The sequence below is a fragment of the Nuphar pumila genome, chromosome 4 (genome assembly GCF_984573655.1).
Source record: "Nuphar pumila chromosome 4, dmNupPumi1.hap1.1, whole genome shotgun sequence".
NCBI lineage: Eukaryota > Viridiplantae > Streptophyta > Magnoliopsida > Nymphaeales > Nymphaeaceae > Nuphar > Nuphar pumila.
This window is the reverse complement of record NC_143252.1, coordinates 13839395-13865552: the sequence shown is the minus strand read 5'-3', so window position 1 is coordinate 13865552 and position 26158 is coordinate 13839395. Positions and strand designations below refer to the sequence as shown.

The window sequence follows — 26158 nt, the reverse complement described above, 5'->3', positions numbered from 1 at the left end:
TATACACAGAATTTTGACATATTTTTTTGCATTTGTGAAAATGACATTATTTTAGGATAGTATGGATATTTTTCATACTTTATTTTTGTTAAGCTAAAGGAAAACACTTTCATCATTGACTGCATATTGGCTGGTTGTCGCTTGGTAAATCTCTAGAGGTCCATCAGTGACTACATATTGGTTGGCTACTACTAGGGATGGCAGTGTACCGGGGGGAAACACGGCCCAGTGCCGCCTTGCCCAGTTTAGACCAGGGATGGAGGACATGAAACGGGAAATGGACCGAAGATGGAGGTTAAAACCAGAACCCATGCAGGGATGGAGACGGGGATGGACCTACTCTTTCCCCCGCCCCATCCCATTTCGCTTCGTACCCGATCCTCGTTAAAGAAATTACTATTATACCTTTATACATATTATAAAACCCTATATCTATTTATATTCCTAACCCTAACATAAAACTCTTTTTTGAATCTCTCATCTCCTTTTTTTAACGAGTCGTGCGAGCTCTCATTTCTCTCTTCTCCTTCCTCTAATGGTAGAAGGATAAAAAAAAAATGATACCCTGCCCCACCTCCCTCCGTTTAAACAAGGGATGGAGAACATGAAATGAAGAATGGACTAGAGATGGAGGTTAAAATCAAAACCCGTGCGGAGATAGAGGGCAAAATTTTGAAACTGGGCAGGGGTGGAGACCTTGTCTTCCACTCTCGCCCCGGTCCACTGCCATCCCTGGCTGCTGCTTAGTAAAACCCTTAAGGTCCCCTTTATTCACCTATGAATACACCCCACTTCAACCTTGCAACAAGGGATGCCTCCAGTGGGTAGCAAAGCGCTTGTAGGCAATGCTCCTAAGAAACCAGAGTTCTGACCTTTACTTCATGGTTAAGCACCTTGAAGAAAAGAAAAGAAAAAGTATTTTGTTAGCATCTTTAGGTAGCAATAAATACATTGAGAGATAAAATATAAAAAAAATGTCGCTAAATATGTTGCAGCAACAGTTAGTGTCTTTAGATATATTGCAACGACATGCATAATCAGCAGAAAAGTAAAATTGTCACAAAAACCTATAAAATGAGTGGGCAAGTATGCGAGTAATATCCCGATATCTTATAAATACACTATGAAATATGCTCAAAGGTAGTATGGTCATTTTTAATAAAATATTATTTCTTTCGGAGTTGAAACAATATAATTCTTTTTGTAATCCTATTACTTCTGTAACTCTGAAAGAATGTTTTGTTTGGTTTTTTTCCCTACAGGCATCGAGCTCATGAGCGTAAACCAGTCGGCGCACCACAAGAATGAGCCAAGCTTGTAGACTTGAAGCTCAGCTCGTTTGTCTCGTTTACCAGCCCTAATTGTCAGTGGATATATTCCCATTGCTGCTAGCCACATGACAAGCACGCCAACACCAAGAACCGCTGATAAAAGCAATATCCAAAGAAACCAAAATCTCATTTTGCACAATTAAGAGTATACAAGACCACCTTGCTTAGAGGTGAACAACTACTTGACAAATTCATGCAACTAACAACTAAAATACAGGCATCCAGACCAAACAAAATATCACATCGCTGCATCTTCTGAGCTCCCCACCCCTTCATCCTTTTGTGTACTCAGACCTAAAATATGTTCTTAAATAGAATTGCAGTTTCATGCAATAACTCTGCTGGAATGGTGACTATATACATGAGAGAGAGAGAGAGAGCTAAATAACATGAGCATACTGTTTATTACTGTGGTGCCAACTTGGCAAGAATTACCATATCCAAAATCTTAATATCAAGTGTGTCATCCACTTTTACAATACCGTCTGTGCCATCAATACCTATGAGCTTTCCAGTGATTCCACGCTGTGAGCCGCTCATTATCTTGATCTTGTCATTCTTCTTTGGCACAACAATCTCTAGATCGGTTGGATTAGCAGTTACCACATCCCTGTTACCCAATGCCCCCAGAGCAACTTTGCAAGATCCATCCTGCAAGAAATACGAGGAAAATGCAAGTTGGTGCATAGCAAGAACTGATTTGCATGTGGTCTGAAGACTATGACGCAGTTCATAAGAGAAAAAAAATCCGAGCAAAAGGCTGCTTAATTTGTAAATATTGCCAGAAGGCCCATCAAGACACTTATTTGCCATGATTCTGGTCCCAGAGCATTATATTCAGATGGCCAAGAATGCAAGACTTTCATGGTTGGGCAACATCCATAGTGACAAATATCGTGAAATTTACGAAAATCTCGCGATAATATCACGAGAAATTGCCTGAAAGTTTAAAACGGCAATTTCTCGCAAGAATTATGAAAAAAACATAAATACAGCGATTTAAACACGATATTTATGTTTTAAACGGCTATTTATCGCAAAAAAAATCATGTATTTTTATTTTTAAATAATTGTTATTAATATTTTCTTATAAAAAATTTTAATTTATTTTTTTATTGCCGAGATTTTGCCAAAAATGCTAGATTTATGGAATTTTTTCAATTTCTCGCGAGTTTTTGAAAAACGAAAAATTGCCGATAAAAACGTTTGTCACTATGGTAACATCCACAGGCTGTATATGGACAAAGATCTCACATTTCACCACTAGTTTGTGTAGAAGCTCCTTTGCTAATATACATACCATGACCACCTCTCTCACGACTCCAATTTGAGGATCTTCTCCAGATTTTCGAACGGTTACCAGAATGTCAGGCAAAAACCACTGCCCTTCTTCTCCACCTGTCAGAACGAATATCTTTGAGTTGAAAGGCAACAAATATTGAAACCAATTCAAAACATTATTTCCACTTAAAATACAACACTGGTCAGAAAAGATCAGAAGTCATCGAACATTTAAGCAAATGCATGAGAGAGAGAACCTATTGCAGGAGACATAATATCCAAACCAACATTCCCAGGTGTCATTGGCTGTCCACCAGGAGTGCCAGGAAGATACGCTGCAGAGCTGGGTGTCATGGGCTGCCCACCAGGGGTTGATGGCATGTATGGGCTAGGTGCATTTGCTGAAGGTCAATGTTTCAATAGGTTAGTGTGGCTTTACTATAAGGAAACAAAACATCGAGAGATTGCAGCTTGATCTAGATACACAAATACTAACCATAAGCAGAACTGCTTTCTCTTGGTGTCCCGGCGTCAGTGAAATTAGCAGCAGGAGTCGGTGCCCAGCCTGAACCAGGTGTAGGCGCTTCGTATGGTCGTGAAGGAGTTCCTGGCTGAGAATAAGTGAATAAAAAAAATCAGGAAAAAAATTATCAAAAAAATATTATCAGCATATTGGCTAGTTTTATGAATGAAACGTCCATCAAACCTGATAGTGAGGGCTAGCAGCACCTCCCCAAGATCCGGGGTTTGCATCTTCCCAATTGTCCCTGTTTGATTACATTTCAATGTCTAATTAGTCTATTATAATGTGCCCCAAAAGATAGTCAAATGGAAAAATCAGGAAAATATCATATCATGAACATGAAGGCAAAAAGTTCTCAGCAATGCAACATAAGATCAATCAATCACCATAACCAAATAAAGAGGTCTCCACCTCCAAAAAAGAAAAACCGTGTGTCACATTTGATGATAAATGAATGGAACAATGATCACAACCCAGTTAATGCAGTTGATTCACCAGCAACAATGAACCATGATTCATAGAAAAAATTAACAATTTATTACATAATAGTCTTACTAAATAAATGAAAAGAGTAAGACAGAAAAACAGACAAAAAATTGTAAAATTTGTACACAGCCTAGCACACAAATAGTCATCGCAAGGATCAAGTGATGATTAAACAGTATGCAAAGCATCTCAAAAAGTGGCATATTAAGGTGATTTTCAAAGATTGGGTTATTAGGGCAACTCAGATTGTTTTGATTCCAGCTGACCACTCTATGATTATGAGGTCAAAATTTTCAGTTCGCCAGGCTATGGTATGCTTCTATCAACATCAGTTGATAGCCACGACCGCATCCGACCAAACGGATTCAGAGTCAGATTCAGATTTGGATGGGAAATGGTATTAAGGAATCCAGATTTTCATATGCAATCAGATCCAGATACTCATCAGGTTTGGTAGTAAATCCCCAACCCAAATCTGAATCCAATTAGTAACCTGGACTTAGCTTTACTGAATCCGACTAAGACTAATTCAAGCCCGACTTGGTCAGATCGGACACAAATCATCCCTAGTGTGATTTGGCAACATCGACCACAACCAAAGACATCTGGGTTAAAAAATATTGGATTCAAGATTGAATTGCACTGTACTGCAATTTTACAACACAAATGTATATAACAATTGCATCTAGTATTATTATTTCCCCAGTAACTACCATTACCAATGTTTAGAGGTAGGCACCTTGAATACTCTAGCATGCTACATTGAACAATTACCAAAAAAAGGTTGCACACACACACACATTTTGAGAGAGTGCTTTATTCAAGTAAATGACATCTGCAACAAAGACACACTACCTTGCAGGACTCATTGGTGCATAAGGGTTCCAAGCACGGTCACGCATAGGCGTTCTCATGCCATCATGTATGGGTGCTGCTGTAAATCCATAAAGGAGACAAATTAGAAAATATACATTATTGTGGGTGCATAACAAAAGGGAGGTAACTGTAGACTAAAAATGCTCAAGCAAGATTACAAAGATATTGTGAAGAAGAATGAAACGAAAAACAGACTCATTAAAATAGGAAAATGCAAAACAATAACTTACAAATGAAAAATCTAGGATCCAAAAGAAGCTTTTTTTCTGAAGTGTCAATTAGACTAAATCATATCATCAAAATTTCATGGGAACACGGGGATTAAAATGCATGAATTGCAAGCTTCAAGCCACAATAATCCTTTATAACTGAAGATAGGTCTTAACAGTGCAGTAAGCATTCATCAAGAAATCAAGGCTTAACAGTAAAGAAACCTCCAAAAAACCAAAATTTCTCATCTTGAAACCCTAAAGACAATAGGTGAAATAATATAATGAGATTTTGCATGGACTCCAATAGAAAAATTCAAGCTAATCAAACAATGATAAACAAAAGAAGAAAAAGAACTATGTTCTAGTCTTGGGACCATATCATAGAAGAGGCTCTTATGTCTAATTCATTGTTTACATAGGGTTCGGCATCAACCACAATCCAACAAGCCTGCAGGTGCCTATCACCGAACAACTGCACGCTCAAAACCTAGACCCTTCCAATAAGCAATCCTGTTAAGCTAGCGCTGGGGATGCGACTTCTTTGAATGGGCTAGGCCAACAAGACATGATGCAGAGCAGGACTGGGTCTAGTTTACACCAAATGACCCCAGCAAAGACCCGGGTCTGCACATGGGGATTGACAATCGGATCCAGGTGGTGGACCCGATCCAGATAGTGGTACCAAGGCACCAGAATGGAGCACTCCTGACGAGCCCGGGTCAGAGCTTCTCGGATCCAGTTTCACTCCATAGGCGACCCGGATAACGTTTCGGGTCCGTTATTGGACCCGAGACCCGAGTCCACCCGTAGCTTATAAAACCCACTCCTAGGGTTTTGTGCAGGCAGAGAAAAAATTGAACCTTGCAGCAGCCGTCCCTTTTTTTTCAGCAGTTTTTTCCCCTTTCAGCAGCATTTTTATTCCCTTTTTTTTTTCTTCTGTCAGTAGTTAAAATACATTAGATTCATTGCCCAGTCGCCAGTTGATTACTCATTATTTCAATTCAGTCACTTGTTCAATCGAGGTTTCATTAAAATAAAAGAAGAATAACAACAGCACCACCATTCTGGGTGACTATTTTCCCCTTATTCTTGCACATCACACGATCGTGAGGACCGTGTCATCTCCTTCAGCTAGCAGATTCTTCACAGCCGACCCTCCCACTGCATCAGATGGTATCAAAGCACCGGGCATCTTCCGTCGCCGGCAGCATGACACCAAACGTGAGGAACGATCTGGCGAAGGGAAAGGAGCAGGAGGACACCGGCAGCAATAGTCAAATGTCGCATATGATGGAGATGATGACCCGAATGGACGAAAATTTGCTGCGTGTCGGCCGAGACGTGGCCGGCATGTCGAAACGACTCGATGGGGTTGAAACTCGGATCGCGGTCATCGAGTCGCGGATGGAGCCCCACACGGCGACCCCACGTCAAAAGGGTTCGGGAGTGGTCGACGAAGCTGTCGTCCTCATTCAAGTTGTGGCAGTCGACCCAGACCAGCAGATCTGTCAGCCTGTCTGTGCCATCACCGCGACCTCGGTACCTCCTCAACACCCTGAACCGACTGTGGTTCGCACAGCCGATCCACCTCCGATGAATCTGGGCAGCCGACACCCATCTGCCCTGGCGTCGTGGGTCGACCCGGGACTGCTAGGCCCCAGCGTCACGCTGGGTCCAGTCGCAGGCCAGGGTTCGTGGACTCGGACCACTGAAACCCCGTCGCCAGCTAGACCTGGCCAGCAGGGCCCCAGCGTCACGCTGGGTCCTGCCGACCAGGTGGGCTCATGGCCCTGCGTCGCGGGGGGCCCTCCACAGGCCGGGTCGGGACTGCAGGATCCAGCCTTGTCGGCTCGACCCGGGAAGGGGGCCCCTTTTCTTCCTGAGTTCGTGCGTGGATGCCCCATGGCAGCACCTCCGCGAGCGGGAGTAGGTGGGCCCCACTACATTGGGCCGACTCCGAGAGGGTCCGGACCTGAGTTCATTTCAGCAAGGCCCAGACCCGGTTCTCGGGAACCATTTTTCGGGTTCCAGGGAATGGGTCCGAGCCCCGGCCCTCATCACCCGACTTACCCAATTGGGTTTGGTTCGCAGTTCGCCCCGAACCAGACCCAACCCATTAGTTTTGACCCACAAAATGGATCCCGTACCGACCCAAACCCATATCGGACCCGGACCGAGCTCCTGTTTGAATTTGAGTCGGGTCAAAACTAGATCCATAATCATATGGATCGTGGATCGAGTTCAGACTCAGCCTTTTATCCCCACAACTCTATCCTCGATCCAACCTATCAAAATCTGGGTTCGACGAGTAGTTTAGGACTTGACCCGATCCAGATCCAATCGGGTAATTCATCCCAGCACTACACTACCCAAACCCAGTACCCTTACCAGCCCCAAGCCTTTAACCCAACCCAGATCCAAAATCTCGTACCAAACCCAATCCACTGCCTCTACCCTAATCCAGCCCATAACCCAGACCTGTACTATCCAGTTCCTACCCACCTAGAGCCCGAGACACGGCAGCCCCATCCCTCTTACCTTGGACCTCTTGTCATACCGGTACCACAACGTCGGCCATAGATGGTTACCTCCCACGGGCCAGCCAGACCGAGGCAGATTCAGCAGGGACCGACGCAACCAGAGCGCCGACAACAGGTCGTTGGAATTCGCCAACCTCAGCAGCCAGGCGAACAGGACCACGGATATGAAGCAGTGTGGGATGATGACACTTTCTGGAACGAGCATCTTGCAGGAATGGTGGAGGCCCGACAGCAAAGAGCACCAAAGCGCCCCTCCACGTATGGGGTGAAGTTGGAGCTTCCAGAGTTCGCAGGTTGGTTCTATGCGGAGCAGTTCTTCGATTGGTCATATGTCGTCAAGTTCTTCTTCGACTACCACGATGTCGATGAGCACTGTCGTGTCTCTCTAGCCTCTACCCAGTTGAGAGGCCTAGCACAGACATGGTGGGTTGAGCTGCAGAGGTCGAGGGAGCGGCAGGGATTAGAGCACATATAGACTTGGGAAGAGATGCAACGGTTAATGCACTCTAAGTTCATGCCATCAAATCACGCCGAGAGAGCCTACAAGGAATACCTGACCCTGCGTCAAGGCACCAATACTGTGGCGGATTACACTACTGAGTTTCATCGTCTTTCCCTACGAGTGCAGATCGAGGAGACCGCCTGCCAGCAGGTCACGAGGTATATTTTTGGTGTACGTCCTACTATTTCTGACGACTTCAATTGCATCACAGTCGAGTTGTTAGATCAGGCGAACAGTTATGCCATGAATGTGGAGGAGAAATTGAAAAGGAGGCAGAACCATAGGACACCCCGTAGTGATCAGTTCAGACAACCTAAGTCGAGACTCCCAACCAGAGGAGTGAGCTCCCCTAGGAAAGAACACTCAAAGTTCACCCCTGGAGTCGACCCTAGCAAACCTGATCAGTATGGACCCGCGTAATACACCCGATCCAAAGGTAGGCTCAGTGAGTCCACCGTTCGTTGTTTTAGGTGTCAAGAGTTAGGTCATATTGCGTCCAAATGTCCCACCATGAGTAAGAACACCCATCTAGCAGAGGGCATTGTTGGGTCTGCATCCGATAGTGAGAGCGAGGGTGAGTCGCTTGTTGAGGGGGATGACGAGATGAAAGTCGTAGAGTTCGATGGCAGCATCGAAAATTTGTTAACCATTCATCATATTTTGACCACATCCCGAGAGTCGGCACCAAAAAAATGGTTGCGGAATAATATTTTTAGAACCCGTTGCAACTGTGAGGGGCGTGCGTGCGATGTTATCATTGATACCGGGGCGTGCGAGAATATGGTGTCCGAGAGTGTCGTGTCCACCTTGAAGCTAAAAACGGAAAAAAATTTCCAACCTTATAAAATGGCATGGTTCAAGAAAGGCAACGAGGTACCCATCACCCTGCGTTGTCTAGTTCGGTTCTCCATGGGGGAGCATTACCACGATGAAGTGTGGTGTGATGTGGCCCCCTATGAGTGTGTGTCACGTCCTATTGGGACGACCCTGGCAGTTTGATCGTAAGATCATTCATGATGGCCGTAGGAACACGTACACATTTGTCTTTAAGAGCCATAAGATAGTTCTTCTTCCCTCCAAAGAGATCGGGTTTTCCTGGCTCGCGGGCCTATTTGACCGGTCTTACCTCCTTGAGCTGTCCGAAAATGGGCATCATTCTCCTATATCTACTATGGTTGATCTAATTGCTTACTGTGGAGACAACAAGTCGTCAGAGCAGACTTTTTTCCAACCAGGGGAGAATGATGCAGAGCAGAACTAGGTCCAGTTTACACCAAATGACCCCGGCAAAGACCCGGGTCTGCACATGGGGATTGACGATCGGATCCAGGTGGTGGACCCGAACCAGATGGTGGTACCAAGGCGCCAGAATAGAGCACTCCTGACGAGCCCGGGTCAGAGCTTCTCGGATCCAGTTTCACTGCATAGGCGACCCGGATAACGTTTTGGGTCCGTTATTGGACCCGAGACCCGAGTCCACCCATAGCTTATAAAACCCACTCCTAGGGTTTTGTGTAGGCAGAGAAAAAATTGAACCTTGCAGCAGCTATCCCTTTCTTTTCAGCAGTTTTTTCCCCTTTCTTTTTTTTTCTTCTTCTGTCGGTAGTTAAAATACATTAGATTCATTGCCCTGTCGTCAGTTGATTACTCATTATTTCAGTTCAGTCACTTGTTCAATCAAGGTTTCATTGAAATAAAAGAAGAATAACTACAGCACCACCATTCTGGATGACTGTTTTCCCCTTATTCTTGCACATCACACGATCGTGAGGACCGTGTCATCTCCTTCAGCCAGCAAGTTCTTCACAGCCAACCCTCCCACTGCATCAAGACATTATCATGTCACTTCTAAGCCCAATCAAATTCCAACCAAGCCTGTGGCAACTTGCAAGGCATCAAACCGGGGTCAAGCTCCCTGCAGTGAGAGCTCAAAGGCCCAAATGGGTCCACATCAGAGTCACCGGAAGCTTCTTAGGTAGGTGGGAAGCGTGCTTCCTAGAAACTCACTTCGAAGCGCGGTACTCCTCGCTTCTGAAACTTCATGGGAATCTTGATTCACCACGCTTTTTCTATGCTTCCCACACACATTGTTCATGCTTCTTATATGCTTTTCTCATGTTTCTTTTCATGTTTTCCATGTGCTTCCTCTCACGCATTCACTTCCCATGTGTTTTCTCTAAATTAGTAACCATCATTGTTAGATTTTTAACAAAAATTTAAGTCTTTTACTGAAAATCATGAAATATAAGAATAATCAATTTTAGTTTGGTTTTTATTTGTTTCTTGTTTAATTCCTATTCAGTTCTCATATTGCTTCCTTTTTTATTCTTTTTCACTTTCAAATTGATACTTCGCTTCTCGCTTCCTATAAATTTTAAAATACCTCGCTTCTCACTTCTACTTCCCGTATCTTTTCCCGCTTCCGCTTTTTAGTCTGGCAACCTTGGTCCATATCACTCCAATCTAAGCATAGCACAGTGTTCATTCTCACATCTTCATCAACCAAAAGCACAATTTAATGCATCAAGTGCCACTAGTAATACACGTGTGATTATGGAAACCCACCACACATCAAGCTGAAGACATGCATAAGAATTACATATTCAACATAAGGCATGTAACTTAAATAAGAACAACAGAAAGGTTAGAGAAAAAACATAATCTCCAAGAGGCAACAGTTAGATCAGGAACTTTTGTAGATGTACCTCCAGGATCTCGCAATGGGGTCATAGTTGGATGCATTGGAGTTCGCGAAGGATGCATGGGTGTCTCACTACCCAATCCATAACGATGTCCGTCACTGATGAGCACAGAAAATCTGTAAATAAGATACAGTTGACAACCAGGACAGGCAGGAAAGGCGAATAAGTGGCTTACCGATGCGGTGTTGCAACAACCACAGTATCAGATATTTGATCACGATCAACTGCACATTTACAAGGAATGATTACACAAATGCATTACTTGTATGAAGAACAAAACATAGAACTTACCCGAAACAACTTTCATTACAGATTCCAGTTCAACCCGCACAGAAGTTCCATGAACATCTTTAACACGTCCACGGTATCCTTTATAGGGACCTTTGTGGATCTTGATGGTAGTACCTACTAAAGAATCAGGTCTCCCTCTCCCGCCTCTGTTTCTTCCACCAACTGCATGAAACTTGCAGGATGTTATTCTTCTGCACCTTAAAAGATACTTGATAAAGAGAGAAGAAAGTGATAGAGGTATCGATGGTGGGCAGAAGAGGGGAGGGAAAGCTATACAAGCTTACAATGTTAAGCTTCAAGACAAAACAAAAAGATAGAGAAAGAACCTATAGCTGAAACAACCCATAGATTAAATCTTTAACAAGATTCAAAGGATTCAAAAGATCAAAAAGCAACATACAATCTGCAGAAGATCCTCTTGGTGGTTTCCTTGGTGACTGCAGGATGTTGGGAGCAGCTCTCAGACTACTAAATCTGCTCACTAGATGATCTTTACCCTGTAATTAGAAGGACAACAATGAAGCAAAATCATTAATGATAGGAAATGGAGCCAGGCCATAAATAATCAGAAACTATAATGTCTAAAGAAGAAATTTACATTCATATCAATGCCTCCACGTGATCCACCAACAAGAACACATGACTGGGATTTAACACAAATATAACCAGCATTTTCAAGGTGATGGCGGTCATGTATAAAAAGAATTCCTTTATATATGTGTTCAACTGGACCTTGCTTCCCCTAAAAGAAAAAGGAAAAAGGTATATGCTCAGAAAATTTGTGGTAAAAGTATCCTAAGCATATTCGGCTACAAAAAGCAAAAGTAGACTTGCTTACATGACATGGACCATCACAAATCCTAACAACATCCTTCGGAGACACTGTGTTCATAGCCTTATCCTGGGCATCCATTCTCTTCTCAACCTTATCTTTTATTTCCCTTAACCGAACAAGAACAACTTCAGCCCGGTCTGGAATTCCCTTGAGAACCTGAGAGAAAATTCATACAATTGTTGTTGTTCCACAGTTACAGATCAATAACAAAATCAAGCTATTCTTAACAGCTCTTACATGAAAAGCTTCACTTTCTACACGTATAATCACACCAAAGTTCTGGTTGCTGCACATAAAATAACATTGTCCCATAAACACCAATGGAAAAATCAGTCACATTGCACCCAGAAAGATGGGGATAACTTACTCCAGGATCACAAGATCATGTAGCTCATAATTTCCAAGTTTAGTGAGACCAGAAGTTACTTCTGAACTTGCCACAACATGATCCGCAAAGACTTTTATCTTGGAAACATGAAACATAAAGACTGTAAGAGTGATAATCTAAGATTTAATAAAAAAAATTAGGATCCACCAACTCTCAAACAAATATGGCAACCACTTACATCCTCCTTTGTGGTATCTGATATGATGATAACATTATGTCCTTCAGTTTTAATTACCATACCAGTAGCCCCTTCGTGGGCACCAGTCACCACTTTTACATGATCACCAAGCTCAAAATACTTGCAGAGCTCTCTCTCCTTTAGGCATAATGTTTCCTACACGATGCACACATCAAGATTATGCAACTCTCTAAGCATGGAATTATTTAATTCAGGAGAGGGAAAAAAAGGTTACCGGCAATCCTGTTATATTCGCTCTTATATGGACATTCTCTTCATCTACTTTCTCAACCCGTCCCTTCAAATTTATTAGATCTCCTTGAACAACAACAACTGCATCACCCTTCACAAAATGTCCTTTCTTTCTGTTTGCAAATAAGCTAGACAAGCTAGCCATGTCTCCACTTGCATCATCTCCAGATTTTCCAAATTTCTCCAGCTCATCCAAAGTTGGCTGGCTAATCTGAGAACTAATTGACTTAACTGACACAGTTTTGTAAAGAAAACCATCCTTAATCATATTACCGTCAACCGTGTCAAAATGGGATGCAGTAACTGGATCCCATTTGCGTTCAACAGGAAAATGCATCTCCCTGAAAGTGTAGAAGAGAAGAAAGGATAAATCAGATTATTCATATCTTTGTAATAACTGATAACCAAGTACATTATTCATAAAATATATAGATCACTGCAGGAACTTGCCTAATCTCACGCATGTTGATATGACGTGGAGGTGGGATGAATGTTTTTTTCTTTCCAACATCCTTGCCTAACTGAAACAATAAAGGTATGACTTCTAGTTCTAGATAGACTTGCAAAGAAAAACCAAATAAAACATGCTAACAATTCCACAAGTTTACAATCAAGATAAAGAAATTACCAGTTTGTTGGCTAAAGCCTGTAAATCGATCCTAGGTATAAGCTTAACAGTAACTCTCTGGCGTACATTATCCACATCCACAACCTAAAAGAAACAGTAAGAGGTGAGACAAAATAAGCTACAAAGAAAATTGAAGTCATAAGAACTGAATGAATGTGCACCTTCGCCAGGTCTCCTTTGTAGGTCCCAAGCTTAACACGGACCCATTTATCCTTACAAAGCTCAACAGATTTACTTTCAACAGAAAGTACATCAGTCATTTCTTTGATTGGAACAAGCATCACTTTTGCAGAGGCATATATGCTGCGAAGGCCTTTGATTGCCTGAGTTAAATAGGAAGAATTATGTAAATTGAAACATGCATGTGAAGGAATAAACATGACTGAAAATGGCAAACACATACTTCTTTTACATGGGCTTCTCTATCTGCTTCAACATAAATGTAGTTTTTAAGATGATCTAAAGCGATCACTGATCTTATCTGCAACTCAGTTCCTTGAGATTGTAAATCAAGATATTTTTGCATAAGGCAAACAGCTACCTCTCGTTCACGACCAATCTGGGATATATCGGAAAAAAACATGAGTGTGGCACTTCAAAAGCAAAAGAACATTTTACAGACATGAGATGAGAAAGAACCATACAGCGCATTTGACCATCCACAACTTTGGATCCTTTATTGATGGTAAAAGAGCCTGCTGTTCAACATCAGTGGTTTCCTCATCATATTCAGATTGAGCAGAACGCCCATACTTCTCCTGAATCAATCTTTCAAGATCTTCAACATCATGTTCATCCTCCCTTGGTAAAAAAGGGCGACGGTGCACTCCCCTTGCTTCTTCAGGCAAGTCAGTTCCCACATCATTTATAAAATCTGCAAATCAACAGTCAACCTGTCAGCACACATATAATAGAAGGGATATAAAAAGCAGTAATGCTCGAGAACCCTATTCAAGGTCCATAACCATAAAACTAAAAGTCCAATACCACCTACTGCAGTCTATGTTCCAACCGATTCAATAAAATAGAGACAACCTCAAGCTGTGCAAGAGAACAAAATATAAACGTGTATAACATTTCAAGCAATACTACAGTGCTAAGCAGATCCAGATGCAAAGCGCACCATGAGGAAAGTTAAGGAGTTCTAGCTCGCCAAATCAAAAGCTTTTCCTGTATCCACTTATAAAATGAAAACCTGCTACCTTTCACATTGAGTGGAACAGATTGCTTCACTAATAACAATACCACATTGCCAATTCCTCCTCCATAAAATAAAAGTTTGTTGGTTGGGGAAATGATTGAAAGGAGCATTCACTTGATCATCTTTATTGAAGACTTGGTTTAAATCTCGAAAGCACTCCCAAAGAGGGAAGCTGTGTGGAGTACGAAAAAGTCCACCATATGGAATTTCTCTGGACCCAAATAGATTGGATGAATTCTTCAGGTAGCACCAATTCACATAATTTCCTCTTAATATCCACCAAATCCTCATGGCATACCTCCAAAAACGGCTTGCAGAAACTCCACTCCGAAATTGTTTGGGTCCAAGGTATTTTGTCCACCCAAACTTTGTCAACCAGAGAGATTTAGGTGCGACCTTTAGGACTTAGAGATCTGATGGAAGTGAAAATTGGATATGCCACACCATTCACCAGCACTGCACTAAATATTCTATGGAATGAGTTACTGTCTATGTCACGTGCACACTCATAACTTGTGTCAACATGACATGACACTAGACATCGCATGATGCTTCATGGACATAGTCAACCCCATGTGAGACATGATCAACACCGTCTCTCTTTTCTGTTTTATGATCTTGATCCCTTCTTTTCGTTACTTCTGCTTGTTTTTCATTTAATTTTTTTCATTGATTACGTGCATTTGAGTTTCAACTTGGATTTATTAAAAAAAATTATTAATCACGACTCAGAATTATTGTTCAAGCATTTGTCCTAAGATGTTATTCATCCTTTATTGTTTTAGATTGGGAATTTATGATGTACATAATCACACATAACACACAGACAAGAATGTACACACATGTGAGTATATGTACATCTGTATGTATTATGACGTACAGTTCTGTACCCTTTTACATGCTGTGAAGTGAAAATCCTCACTTATTGTCCACCACTCTAATTTGGTCAGATGGCAAAAACATGAGAATCCATAGGATTATGAGTAGAAATGAATGCCGGATTTAAAATAGCTTTTGCACAAAGGTGTCCATGGACAAGTAGTTATTTGTTGTTCTCAAGACAAAGGCACCACTTTGATTTGATAAGTGCAAGGCAAGAACCAGAGCCTTATAAGTGAATTGTAAATGAGTGGCCACATGTCCAAATAACTAAGATGCAAAAATGTTCACAGATTATGTACTGAATCTACTGATAGTATCATAGTAGTGTATATAATGCAGTCCTCTTCCTCCCCTTCTTGATTTAGCTGAAAGAGTGCAAAAATTGCGTGTGGGGAAAACTGAAGATGCAAGGCTTTACCAAAGCTTGTCATTTGAATATCTAAGGGTTGTAAGGGGGATAGATAGATTCAGGGCAAGTATTGGTAGTTTCTATTCCGGTGTGTGGCATTGTGAACAGAACTCTGGTTTCGTAAAGTTAAGGAAATTATGCCACACTTTAGAGGAACTTGTTCAATCTGACCATATGAGCCATAGCTTGGAAAATGTTACCTGCATTTAGGTTTGTATGGATGTTAGAATCAACTGAAAAGGAAATTTTATTTTGGAGCATGGAGAGGTGGAATAGGATCTTGCAAGATGAATTAAGAAAAGAACTTCAGCTTCTCCTGCCAATCAGATTGTGTTGGGAAATGAGAGTAGTGGGGAGACTAAGAATCTTAGGTTTTCGGGGTGTCAAAATCAATGAATGGTGGATCAAGGAATGATTGAAATGGAAACAAAGATGTAGGGTCAGCTGGCCAATAGGTGGAGACCAATTTGCAATTGTATTTTTCCCCCATTTCAAATGGCATTAGGTAGGGGGAAAAGCTTAACTTGTAACATAATCATAGAGCAAACCTTTGTTGAGGGGTAGAAAGTTTTTCTAGCAATAACATATGTCACAAAGACACAAAGACGAGTATAAGCACAACAAAAACATGAATGATATTTTATGGGGAAGATATCAAAGTAGTCCAGAATATTTGGACAGCTCAATTTGTATGGCATCAAAGCATCCTATTCATTTACTAAATTAATCTACATGCATTTTTTTTTAAACACAACGTTGCCCTCCCATTGCAGGTAGACGATGGGTCAACTGTTGGCCTCTTATTTTTCAACGTGTGTATAATAAAAACTATAGAACAGTACGAACAACACAAGCAAGACAGCTATGCTGGTTGTAGAATTTATCCTTATAGGGGGGGCAGTGGGGAAACTAATAGAAATAAGTGCATTATACTTGGAGAACACAAAAGAATTGCCCAAAAATGGAGTGAGAAACGAGCATAGGAGGTGCAGGTTGATGAACAAAGATACGCATATGGTCATATGTCAAAAATGCTATCAAAAACAGATAAACAGCTCTTCATCCTACGGTGATCTTTTGCTACCATCTAATTAGTAATAACGCAATTTTTAACATCTTCGCGCATGAGTGAATAATTCCCAAACATATGACACCAAGCCAACACTGAACTCTCATATCCGAGTGAAAACGAACTGACAATTGCTTGACAATTGTCCCATTTGAATCCGTAGTATCGCAGATTTGTGAAGGGGAAAACGAAAAAGACGTTTTTTGGATCAAATAACCATTGAAATCTTCGGAACCAAACTTGAAAATTACAATACTAACGATTAGTGGTCAGAACACCCGAACTATCACCACCCAAATACTTCAATCCGAATAATTGAACTCACCAAGCATGAAAAAGTAGCTTCTAAACGCAAACCATAAACATGAAATCCCTCACACAGTAAGAACCCCAAATCAATTCCTCATAAAAATTAGAAAACTCACATACTAAACGAAACCCTAGAACCACCTCCCCGACCAAACCGAGCTAACAAGGCAAACATGCCGCAATCCCCACAAAAGATCACAGAGAGATTAAGCATCAGCCCTAATTTCTAAGGTGGAGACGCTTTGAGTCTTACCTTCCTCTCCTTCTTCCTCCTCCTCGTCGTCGTCGCTGGCGACGGCTGCGATGTCGTCGAAGAACTCGGAGCCAGGGCGGCTCTTCCGCTTGCGCGGTCGCTCCTCCTCCTCCTCATCATCGTCCTCCTCGGCCACGTCGTCGATGAATTCGGATCGCCTGTACTTCCTCTTCCTCTTGCCGTCGTCCTCCTCTTCCTCTTCCTCTTCCTCTTCCTCTTCCTCCAACTCCTCCTCCGCTACCTCTTCTTCCTCCTCTTCCTCTTCCTCGTCGTCGTCGTCGTCGTATCGCCTCGCCATCCTCTCACCGATGCCCTAGCGCGCAACCGAGCGAAGCCAGAGAGAGAGTCTTGTAAAGAAGGGAGTGGGAGTGGGAGAGGGCGAGGAGAAACACAGACAAGCCGACGCAGACGAACCGATATGAACCGTTGAATTTTATGGATCTGCAGCGGAGGATGCGGGCTTGATGTGGAAGTTAACACAATTTTTTTTTTAAGTTTTACAATAGACTCCAGAGATCAAAGGAGGCCTTTTTAAGAATAACTCGGTTACTTATACCACAAATATCACTTAATTATCCAAAAAATAATCACCGATAATTTGAAAACATCGTTATTTTATCACAGTACATTCAATGGTCGATATAATACCCAAAATGCAATACTTTTTAGTAGAGCTGCTAAACCAACTGAATGAGCCAAGCTTGAGGGCTTATTGAGAATAAACCCCCTTATGTCGAGTTCCATGAGCCGATCGATCTGACTAGTTTTTATAAAAAGATTGTTTCAAGTGTTTTATTTATTTGTTTGCTTTCAAGAAAAAGTGTTTTTAAAATTTTGATGATATATGTAATATAAAAAATATAATATACCAACTAAGTATAAAATATATATATAATATATATAGTATATAGGTAACTGAAATGTGTTTACCAACCAAATATGTTTACTGGTATGAACCAAGATTTTCATATATATATATGTTTTTTTTTTAAATTTCACCATATAGACAGAGGCTTTCAATTTGGATGTATAAGAAGAATCTTGTAAGGGTTGAAAATTAATGGCTTAGAATTTTTAGAAATATTTAAGCATAAAAAATGGCATTTCTTGATCCGATGATCCAACAGTTATTCCTAGCAAATGGACCACGCCGAATGCATTTGCTGGGTTAGAATTGCAAAAAAAACTATACAAATTTTGATTCATACCAGCAAACATATTTGTCTGTTAAACATATTTCAGTTTTCCTATACTATATATTACTATATGCACAAAATATATAATATGTAAAACGGACCCACAGGATCCAAACCGAACCGTCCTTGTACTTGCCAAACGAATTGGCCCATAGCTCAACTTGCCGGACTCAGTTCTTCAACTAAGCCGAATATTTAGTTGTTCTTATGGTTTTTCAGCCTTTTTATATTTTCTTATACATGCTTGATATATTTTTTACTCTTGCCTCTTTCTCAACAGGTGTGCTGGTGCCTTTAACTGGGGGCTCGGTAAGGGCTTGCTGTCGATTACGGGTGTCAGCTGGTCGGGTTTACCCGGACCAAACCCTATAAGGTTTGGTTATGGTGACAAATAAAAAGACCCAATTAAGACCTAGGTCTGGACCCAAATGTTTGACTAATACATGGATCCAGGTATAGTTTGTGAAATTTTATACCAGACCGGGCTCGACCCGAGTCCATATTAAGACCAGCAATTTTTTAATGTAAAAATAATTAAAAAAATAATATTTTACTGGGTATGATCTGGGTCTGGTTATGTAGTTCTTATCGGGTCCGGGTATGGTTTCTCTTATAGTAGATCTGATTAGACTTGGGTCCGGACCTAATACCATACATGAAAATCTGATCCAAGTCTGGTTCTACCTGAGTCCTAACCAAACCCGACCCATTGACGCACGCATTCCTTTTACCTTTAGATATGCTTTTTTAGCACAACTAAAGGTCCTAGTTCCGATGAGACCGTTAGCGGCGCTTTTTAAAGGGCCACTAAAAATAGTTTTTGCAGAAAACTCATTTTTAATTTATTTTTTTTTGTGTGACCGTCCATCAACGAGCGCGATGGAAGGTTAGGGCGCTCAAGTATACGCTCTACTCCTAATCAAAATTTGTCGAACATGGTCCCTTGATTTTTTTCTATGGTTTTACCTTTTTTTGTTGCTTCAATTAAACCACTTGTCTAAATTGTGACTTGAAAAAATTAAGCATCATGTAAGACAGCCTGAAAAAAAAATCAAGTGTCATGTAAGTTGTCTTATGAAAAAAAAATCAGTCTCCATGATTTCTACCAAACTATTAAGAAAACAGTAAAATAGCCATGTTTGTAATATTTTCTAGTTTGGGTCAGTTATGGTATTTATAATAAAAAATAGTGGCATTTACATTAGGGGCATATTTTAATTTTTTAAAAGATAAGTGAATTTTTAAAATTATGCTGAAAAACTTAGATGCAAATTTGAAAAAATTCTATCTTCCTGTCCATGCTACCTAATGATGATTCATTTTACCTTTTATGGAAAGATACCCTTCCTACTTTATCGGTACGGAGTCAATGGTTCGGATCTTCACCTGGCATGAATCAATTAAGCCTTCAATCTGACTTGCTTGCAGTATGGGTTATTCGTTTGGATCGGTAGGATCCAAATCCATTTCAAAGTGGCATCCGTCTATGGTATATACCAAATAAAAGAAAATGAATCTATTGGCCTCTATTAGGTCGTTGTGTTGGTCTAGGCTGGCCTGCTCCCCTAGAAAGGCTGTCAATGGGCTCGTTTTGTCTGGGGCATCTGACTTGTCCTGAGCTCAGAAAGGCTGGGTAGGAAGAATTAAAAAAAAAAAAACGACCCAAATGTTATTCGAGTCGACCCAAAACATGGGGATCGGATTTAAGTTGCGATTTTGGCTAGATATCCAACCCCACACAGCTAACCCAAGTGTTTATGTATGTATTTATGAACTAAATTAAATTATAAACACCCTCTAAATTATGCAGGTTTGTTTGGGAAGTCCATTTCTTGTCCTAATAAAACCCAAACTCGAACCCAGTGCTGGTCATCTGGGCCAGCTTGGGTGCACCTTGAGGGGTTGACAACCTTTTTTTTTTTTTTGAAAGGCAAGCTGACCCCTACCAGATTTCATTATTACATAATAAGAAAAACATTATCTGTGCCAAGCTGAAGGCCCACGTTCGAATCCCTCTGTCACATGGTGCTTAAAGATATACCTGGTAGGGGTCTGCCGTCTGAAAAATAGTTTTGAAAAACCTCCTTTCTTGCTGTTTTAATTTTTATCTTGATGTTGGCTTATGAATGCCATATTTTGGTTAGGGCGATGATCCTGATTAGCATCTGAAGAGTTTTAAAGGTCTCATGGGACTTGAGCAAAGAAATTAACTTTTTATATGTAGGAACGGGTGGCTTCATCATGAATATGACGAATGCTTCATATTCATGTCCAAGGCCGTTCAACAATGGCATAACTTTGTTTCTATCATGGACAGGTTTGCCAAGAGCGGCAAGCTCATCATAGGTATTCTTGAAGGATGCTATGTATTCGAAGAGAGAAAGACTACCTTTTCGAAATGTCTGAAGCTTCTGCAACAAATAGCAATCACGCTCTTGAGAGTCAAGAGCAAATGCCTCTTCAAAGGTCAACCACACTTGTGCAACAATGTCAAACTCAACAATAAATCTGAGAGTTACTCTTGTATACAGAACAAAAGCCAATTGTCTTGTCTGAACCCCGTTTGTTCCACCAGCCAAAAAACCCGTCAAAAAAACTATAAATAGAGTCCTAGGATCCCTAATTAAGCATCAAGCACCTAAGTACCCAAACTCTATTGGACCTACCATCCAACTTAGCTTCTTAGAAACCAACACCGCCCACGTGTGTCTAGCCAAATTGAGCCTTGATTTTTTATGTCTCAATTGTGGGTAAAATTTTTATTTAAATATCCATTTGTTTTAGAATTTAAATTTGAATGTGAATCTCAAGTTAATTTGGATCTCAATTTGATTTGAGATTTAATTTTAATTTGGAGTTGAATTTCATTAGAGATTTAATTCCAATTACAATTTCAATTGAATTTGAATTTGAATTTGAATTTGAATATAATGTGAATTAATTTGAATTTGGATTTGAATCTAATATGAATTTGAATTTGTAAGTTAATTTGGATTTGGATTGGAATGTGGATTTAACTTAAACGAAATTTGGATCTAAATTGGATTTGGATTCAATATATAAATTAATTGGGATATTGAATTAGAAATTTAATTGGACTTGAAATAGTAATTAATTAAAATTAATAAGTCAGTAGGAACCCAAGGGTGGGATGCCCCCATGTGGGCCCATCCATCTTGGAGAAAATTTGTCATTAGAATTTGTTCTTGTGGGCTCTGTATCGCATCCAGTGCCTTTTCTGCTAGAATCATCCACTTTTCTGTTGTCTCTCCTCAAGGAGTTCTATCGAAGGTAGGCGCTCTCATATTCTTGAACTTCTCAGCCCAAGAACTGCTTCCAGATGCTATTTAGTTCTGGCTCTATTGCAGTGAATTTTATAATAACTCATACAAAATTCTTTGCGTAGTATAGCCGGGAGGCACACCACTCTCTACCATAGCATACTCCTGCATGAGTGAAGCTGGTGATGCACCTTCACCTTCTACTCTCATACTACATGGATGTAAACTTCTTGATGCTTGTGGAGATATAGGACCATTGGGCTTGAAGTACCCCTTCTTGCAAAACCCTCATCTGCTTTCCTTGCTTGAGAAGGGGCAGCTCGACTCCTGCTTGCTTGGGAGCCTCTGGATTGGTACGATGTACCCTGGCGAATCCTCATACTACAATTAATAGTAGAGTAAATTACTGAATAAATACACTTATGTATGTTAGTCATTCAATATTTATGCAAGCAGACATGTCTATCATAAATAAACTATTGTTTTATTGAACGACGTCTTTACAACATTATCACGAGTTCTTCCGTAATACAACCCGTGAATCCTTATTAACAACTAGGCTCACAACAGACCTTTATTACTCGACTTACAAGATACTCGACTAACATCATAAAACCCACTAAAGGGTAGGGGTACTTGGGGTGTATGTGGGTTCCTTCTCATCCTCAGAGTTTGAAGGAACCCTCACAGGTGATTGTGTTGCACTGTTTCGAAAGTCACAAAGGTATAAGTGTCTGTTCATATGTCCTCTACCTCTCCTAAGTAAAGACATGCCCCAAAGAGGTTGTGTCAGTCATCATATTTGTTCTTCTTCCGGGATGGCAATGCTTATGTCTTATTGCACGGATGTCCTCCTAACATCCTCGTGACAGAATGTCCTATGCAGCTTCTAATTCCATCCATTGCTACTCGCAGGTGTAGTGTTGCTTAGCCCAGCTCCACAGTGGCCGTAGTGGGGTCTACTACAACCTTCACCATAAGCTGCTACACCCATATATCCGCAGTTCCTTATTGATCCTCTCCTGACACAACTATAGGGAAGACATCCCCATGATGCTAGTGATCCCCCAATGGGTAGTTGGGGTGGTGCTACCACTTCTGTTTCATATCCATGCCTCCGATCGTTGATTATCACGACAACTGGGGCCAAGGGAGGAGTGGGAGGTGTTATACTCTTTGTTGCTCTGAACACATCCATCAGGGCTGTGATGAAAAGTGATAGGACCACGACTATCTGGTTTGTATAATTGACCTCTGGATGCCCCCGCCTTCCTGTATCCCAATCATTCCTGCGGTCGTTCTCATTGCTACTGTTAGCATCTATACCTGCTATCACGAAACACTTAATAAGTTTAGGATCTAATCAACTACGTGAACTTTCTTACGACTCGTTGCTACTGATTCACTTGGATGGTACATATTATCTTTCTTGTAGGACCTTGTAATCTTGATCATACTCAATCCATGGTATTCTTTTTTCTCAAAATCTTTTTTCGAAACCTTGCTCTAATACCAATTGTAACGACCCAAATCAGAGCTTCTTGGGCCCAGGTTCATGGACGTTAGTTCTCAAAGGAAAAATACCAAAATAACCTCAAAAGCCATGCCATAAATTTTTTTTCATAAGGATTTAAGGTTCATACATCCATCAACAACAACTATTACCATCCAAATTACATATTCATAATGAAAGGAAAGGCAAGATTAAAAGTACTCCAAGTGTCGATAAGTCTGGTAGCAGTCGAGTCTAAGTCCACAGTCAATTCCTTCAGTTGACAGCCATCTCTGAATCTACAATTATAACAAATAGAAGGTGTGAGTCTACTACTCAGTAAGTTCTCATTTACAAAGTAGACACAACTGTAGTGAACTCTAAGCTCCTAATTTTAGTTTATTTTGCTAACTAAGTATACATATTGTTTATAGATTTTACCTCATTTATTGTATCTCTATCATAATTCTCAAAGTAGACATTCACATTCTACTCTAATTGGCTATTTCAGAAATAACCTCATGGGGCGTAGCAACCCATGTAGACAACTCAGAGTCTAAGATGTTGGCCAGATATATGAACCACTCACAACAACATAGTCTAAACTGAAACAGACTATATACTTACAAGTACTACAACTGCTCGACGGTTGCAAGCTGAGAGCCATAAAGTGCTAATCGGCAGCTAACTGAAGTGCTCGAGAGGCTATACCTACTCCCAAGGTACTCAAGAAACTATACTTGCCCCGAAGGTGTCGAGGATCTATACATGCCCCCCAGGTTTGTGATTCATGCTACATCCTACATATGTCTAGTAGGCAATTGTCTTTAACCCCTAATGGTCACCTAAATTTTTTTAAGCAAATCCCAAGGTACAAACAAGGTACACATACCCTAAACAATATCCTAGACCATGTCTCTCATAATTGAGTTGCTTATCATACCCTATATTGTTATCCTATGCACATTATTCTTTCAGCTTTCATTTCTTAACGTTAGTGCCTTATATAATAATCATTGTAGTAACTATTTTTTAACATGTAGACACAAGTCGCATGTCTAAGGATAATATCCCACCACAGAATCAACTCATTACGTCACAACACTTATAATGCTCCTTCCAAGGTATAAGCATGACATTTTTAGGACAAATCATATCCTGAAACTTTAGAACTGTACACTCATTTCTAAAAGTTATACATCAACATCTAACAATATTTTAGTTGTATCAATGTCATGATTATCTCCACATAGGGCACTTTCATAATTTAAATCATGTTATAAATAAAAAAATATGTAACATGTATCATCATATTTCTGCATCATACTGAACATCAAGGTCATAGATTTTTAAGCATGCTAAACAATTGTTCTATTCAAAATAAGATCAAACTCCCATCCTTATAACGTATGGAATCACATTGCAAGATACCTAAACTAACCAACATGTATTTTATTTAATTAAAGAAAAATTTGCAAATGTTCACTTACTTGAAATACTTAAATTTCAAATATAAGGAATAACCGTAGTCTTTTTGCAAGTTCTGATCTGAAATAGACAAAAATCTCATATCATCATTTAAAGTCTCAGCTTTATGAAAAATTATGAAAAAACCCTCAGGCTTTTATGCCAAACTCTGGCTCCATTTTTCTTACAGTTTGTCATTATATCCTCTGCTAATAGATCCTACTTGAAGAGAAGAATCCAAAGATCCAAAAATCACTTGAATCCGATATTGAGGTGAAAAGTTAAGCCTTATTTATTAATCGACATATCAAGGGCAAAATAGTTTTTTTACTCTTTGACCATCCCTGGGTCCATGTAATTTTTTCTAAATTCATTTTGTCTTCATACCACACCTATTTTACATTCACTATAGTTCAGGTTTAGTTTAACTGGATCTTTTAGATCCAGATTCACTTTTATTCTAATGTGGATCATTAAAGTTTTTCAACTATAAACCTGACTGGATCATGTACGACTGATCCAAAACTTTTCGTAATAAGTTTGGTACAAGTGTAGCATCAACAATAGAAAGGACTTGGGTTTGAACTAAACCCAAATGAATCCAATTTATTTTGGATCCACTTTATATACACGAGATCTGATCTAGGTTTGGATCCAAACCAGGATCCGACTCGTATTGGGAAAATCAAGGTTTTCACCGTCTCGATTTTTTGCCTCATTTTGTAGACATGTCCATATCCACTTATGCCCATATATATATATATATATATATATATATATATATATATATATATATATATATATATATATATATATATATATACATGAATATTTTATATTTTTATTTTGTCTAAAACCCGGCCTAGACTGAGTCGGTTTGTTAGACCCGACTTGTTCTGTCCAGACCGAGACGGTCTACCAAAAACTCAGACCCGGCTTGGTTTGTCAAAAAATTAGACCTGACTCAGTCTATTCAGGCCGAGTCGGTTTGCCAAAACAAAACAAACCCAACTTGGTCTGTCGAGACCCGACTCAGTCTGCTAAAAAATAGGTCTGACTTGGTCTATCCAGACCAGGACGGTCTATCATTTTTTTTCTTGTCTAGCTCAGTTTAGACCACTGCTAGATCGAGTCGGCTGGTCTTAGTTATTCTAACTCGGTTTGGTTAGTCTGGTTTGTTGTTGGCCCGGCTACCCAGACTGAGCTGCATGGCCAACTCGGTCTGCCATTATGTGCAGACCGAGTATGCCCGGTCGCTCGAGGTCGAGATAGAGAGTCTGAACTCTCTATCTCCCCCTCTTCTCTGCCATGACTGCCTTCGGCAACCTCATGGTTGTCGATGGTTGTTGCAGGGTACCTCTCCCTTTGCCTTCCACTACGACCGTGATGACACTGTCGGCAATTAATGATTGTTGGCGATTATCTGCCTCGGCGTCCTCTTTTTTTATCGCACTAGCAAAACGCTGGCAGCCCTGCTGCCGGTGGTGAGGGCAGAGGGTGGCATGGTTCGACCCCTGTCCTTGTTGCTCTTTTTTTTTCTGTCGTCGGCAACCTACTGGTTGTTGGTTGTGAGC

The 26158-nt window shown here is 40.6% G+C and overlaps 1 protein-coding gene across 1 annotated transcript; it reads right to left on the bottom strand.

Annotated features, from left to right (window-relative positions):
* Positions 1 to 1439: 1439 nt before the first annotated feature.
* LOC149839440 (putative transcription elongation factor SPT5 homolog 1) lies at positions 1440 to 17555 on the bottom strand. The gene is made up of 22 exons (XM_090002553.1): positions 17149 to 17555; positions 13670 to 13899; positions 13429 to 13584; positions 13187 to 13348; positions 13026 to 13109; positions 12844 to 12918; positions 12381 to 12734; positions 12146 to 12301; positions 11947 to 12044; positions 11817 to 11865; positions 11583 to 11735; positions 11343 to 11486; positions 11145 to 11241; positions 10745 to 10906; positions 10629 to 10677; positions 10457 to 10551; positions 4477 to 4555; positions 3319 to 3379; positions 3109 to 3223; positions 2870 to 3013; positions 2632 to 2729; positions 1440 to 1982 (listed from the first exon to the last, which is right to left on the bottom strand). Exons 1-22 carry the CDS (start codon positions 17444 to 17446, stop codon positions 1737 to 1739), a joined length of 3105 nt encoding a protein of 1034 aa, XP_089858679.1. The 5' UTR covers positions 17447 to 17555; the 3' UTR covers positions 1440 to 1736.
* Positions 17556 to 26158: the final 8603 nt, after the last annotated feature.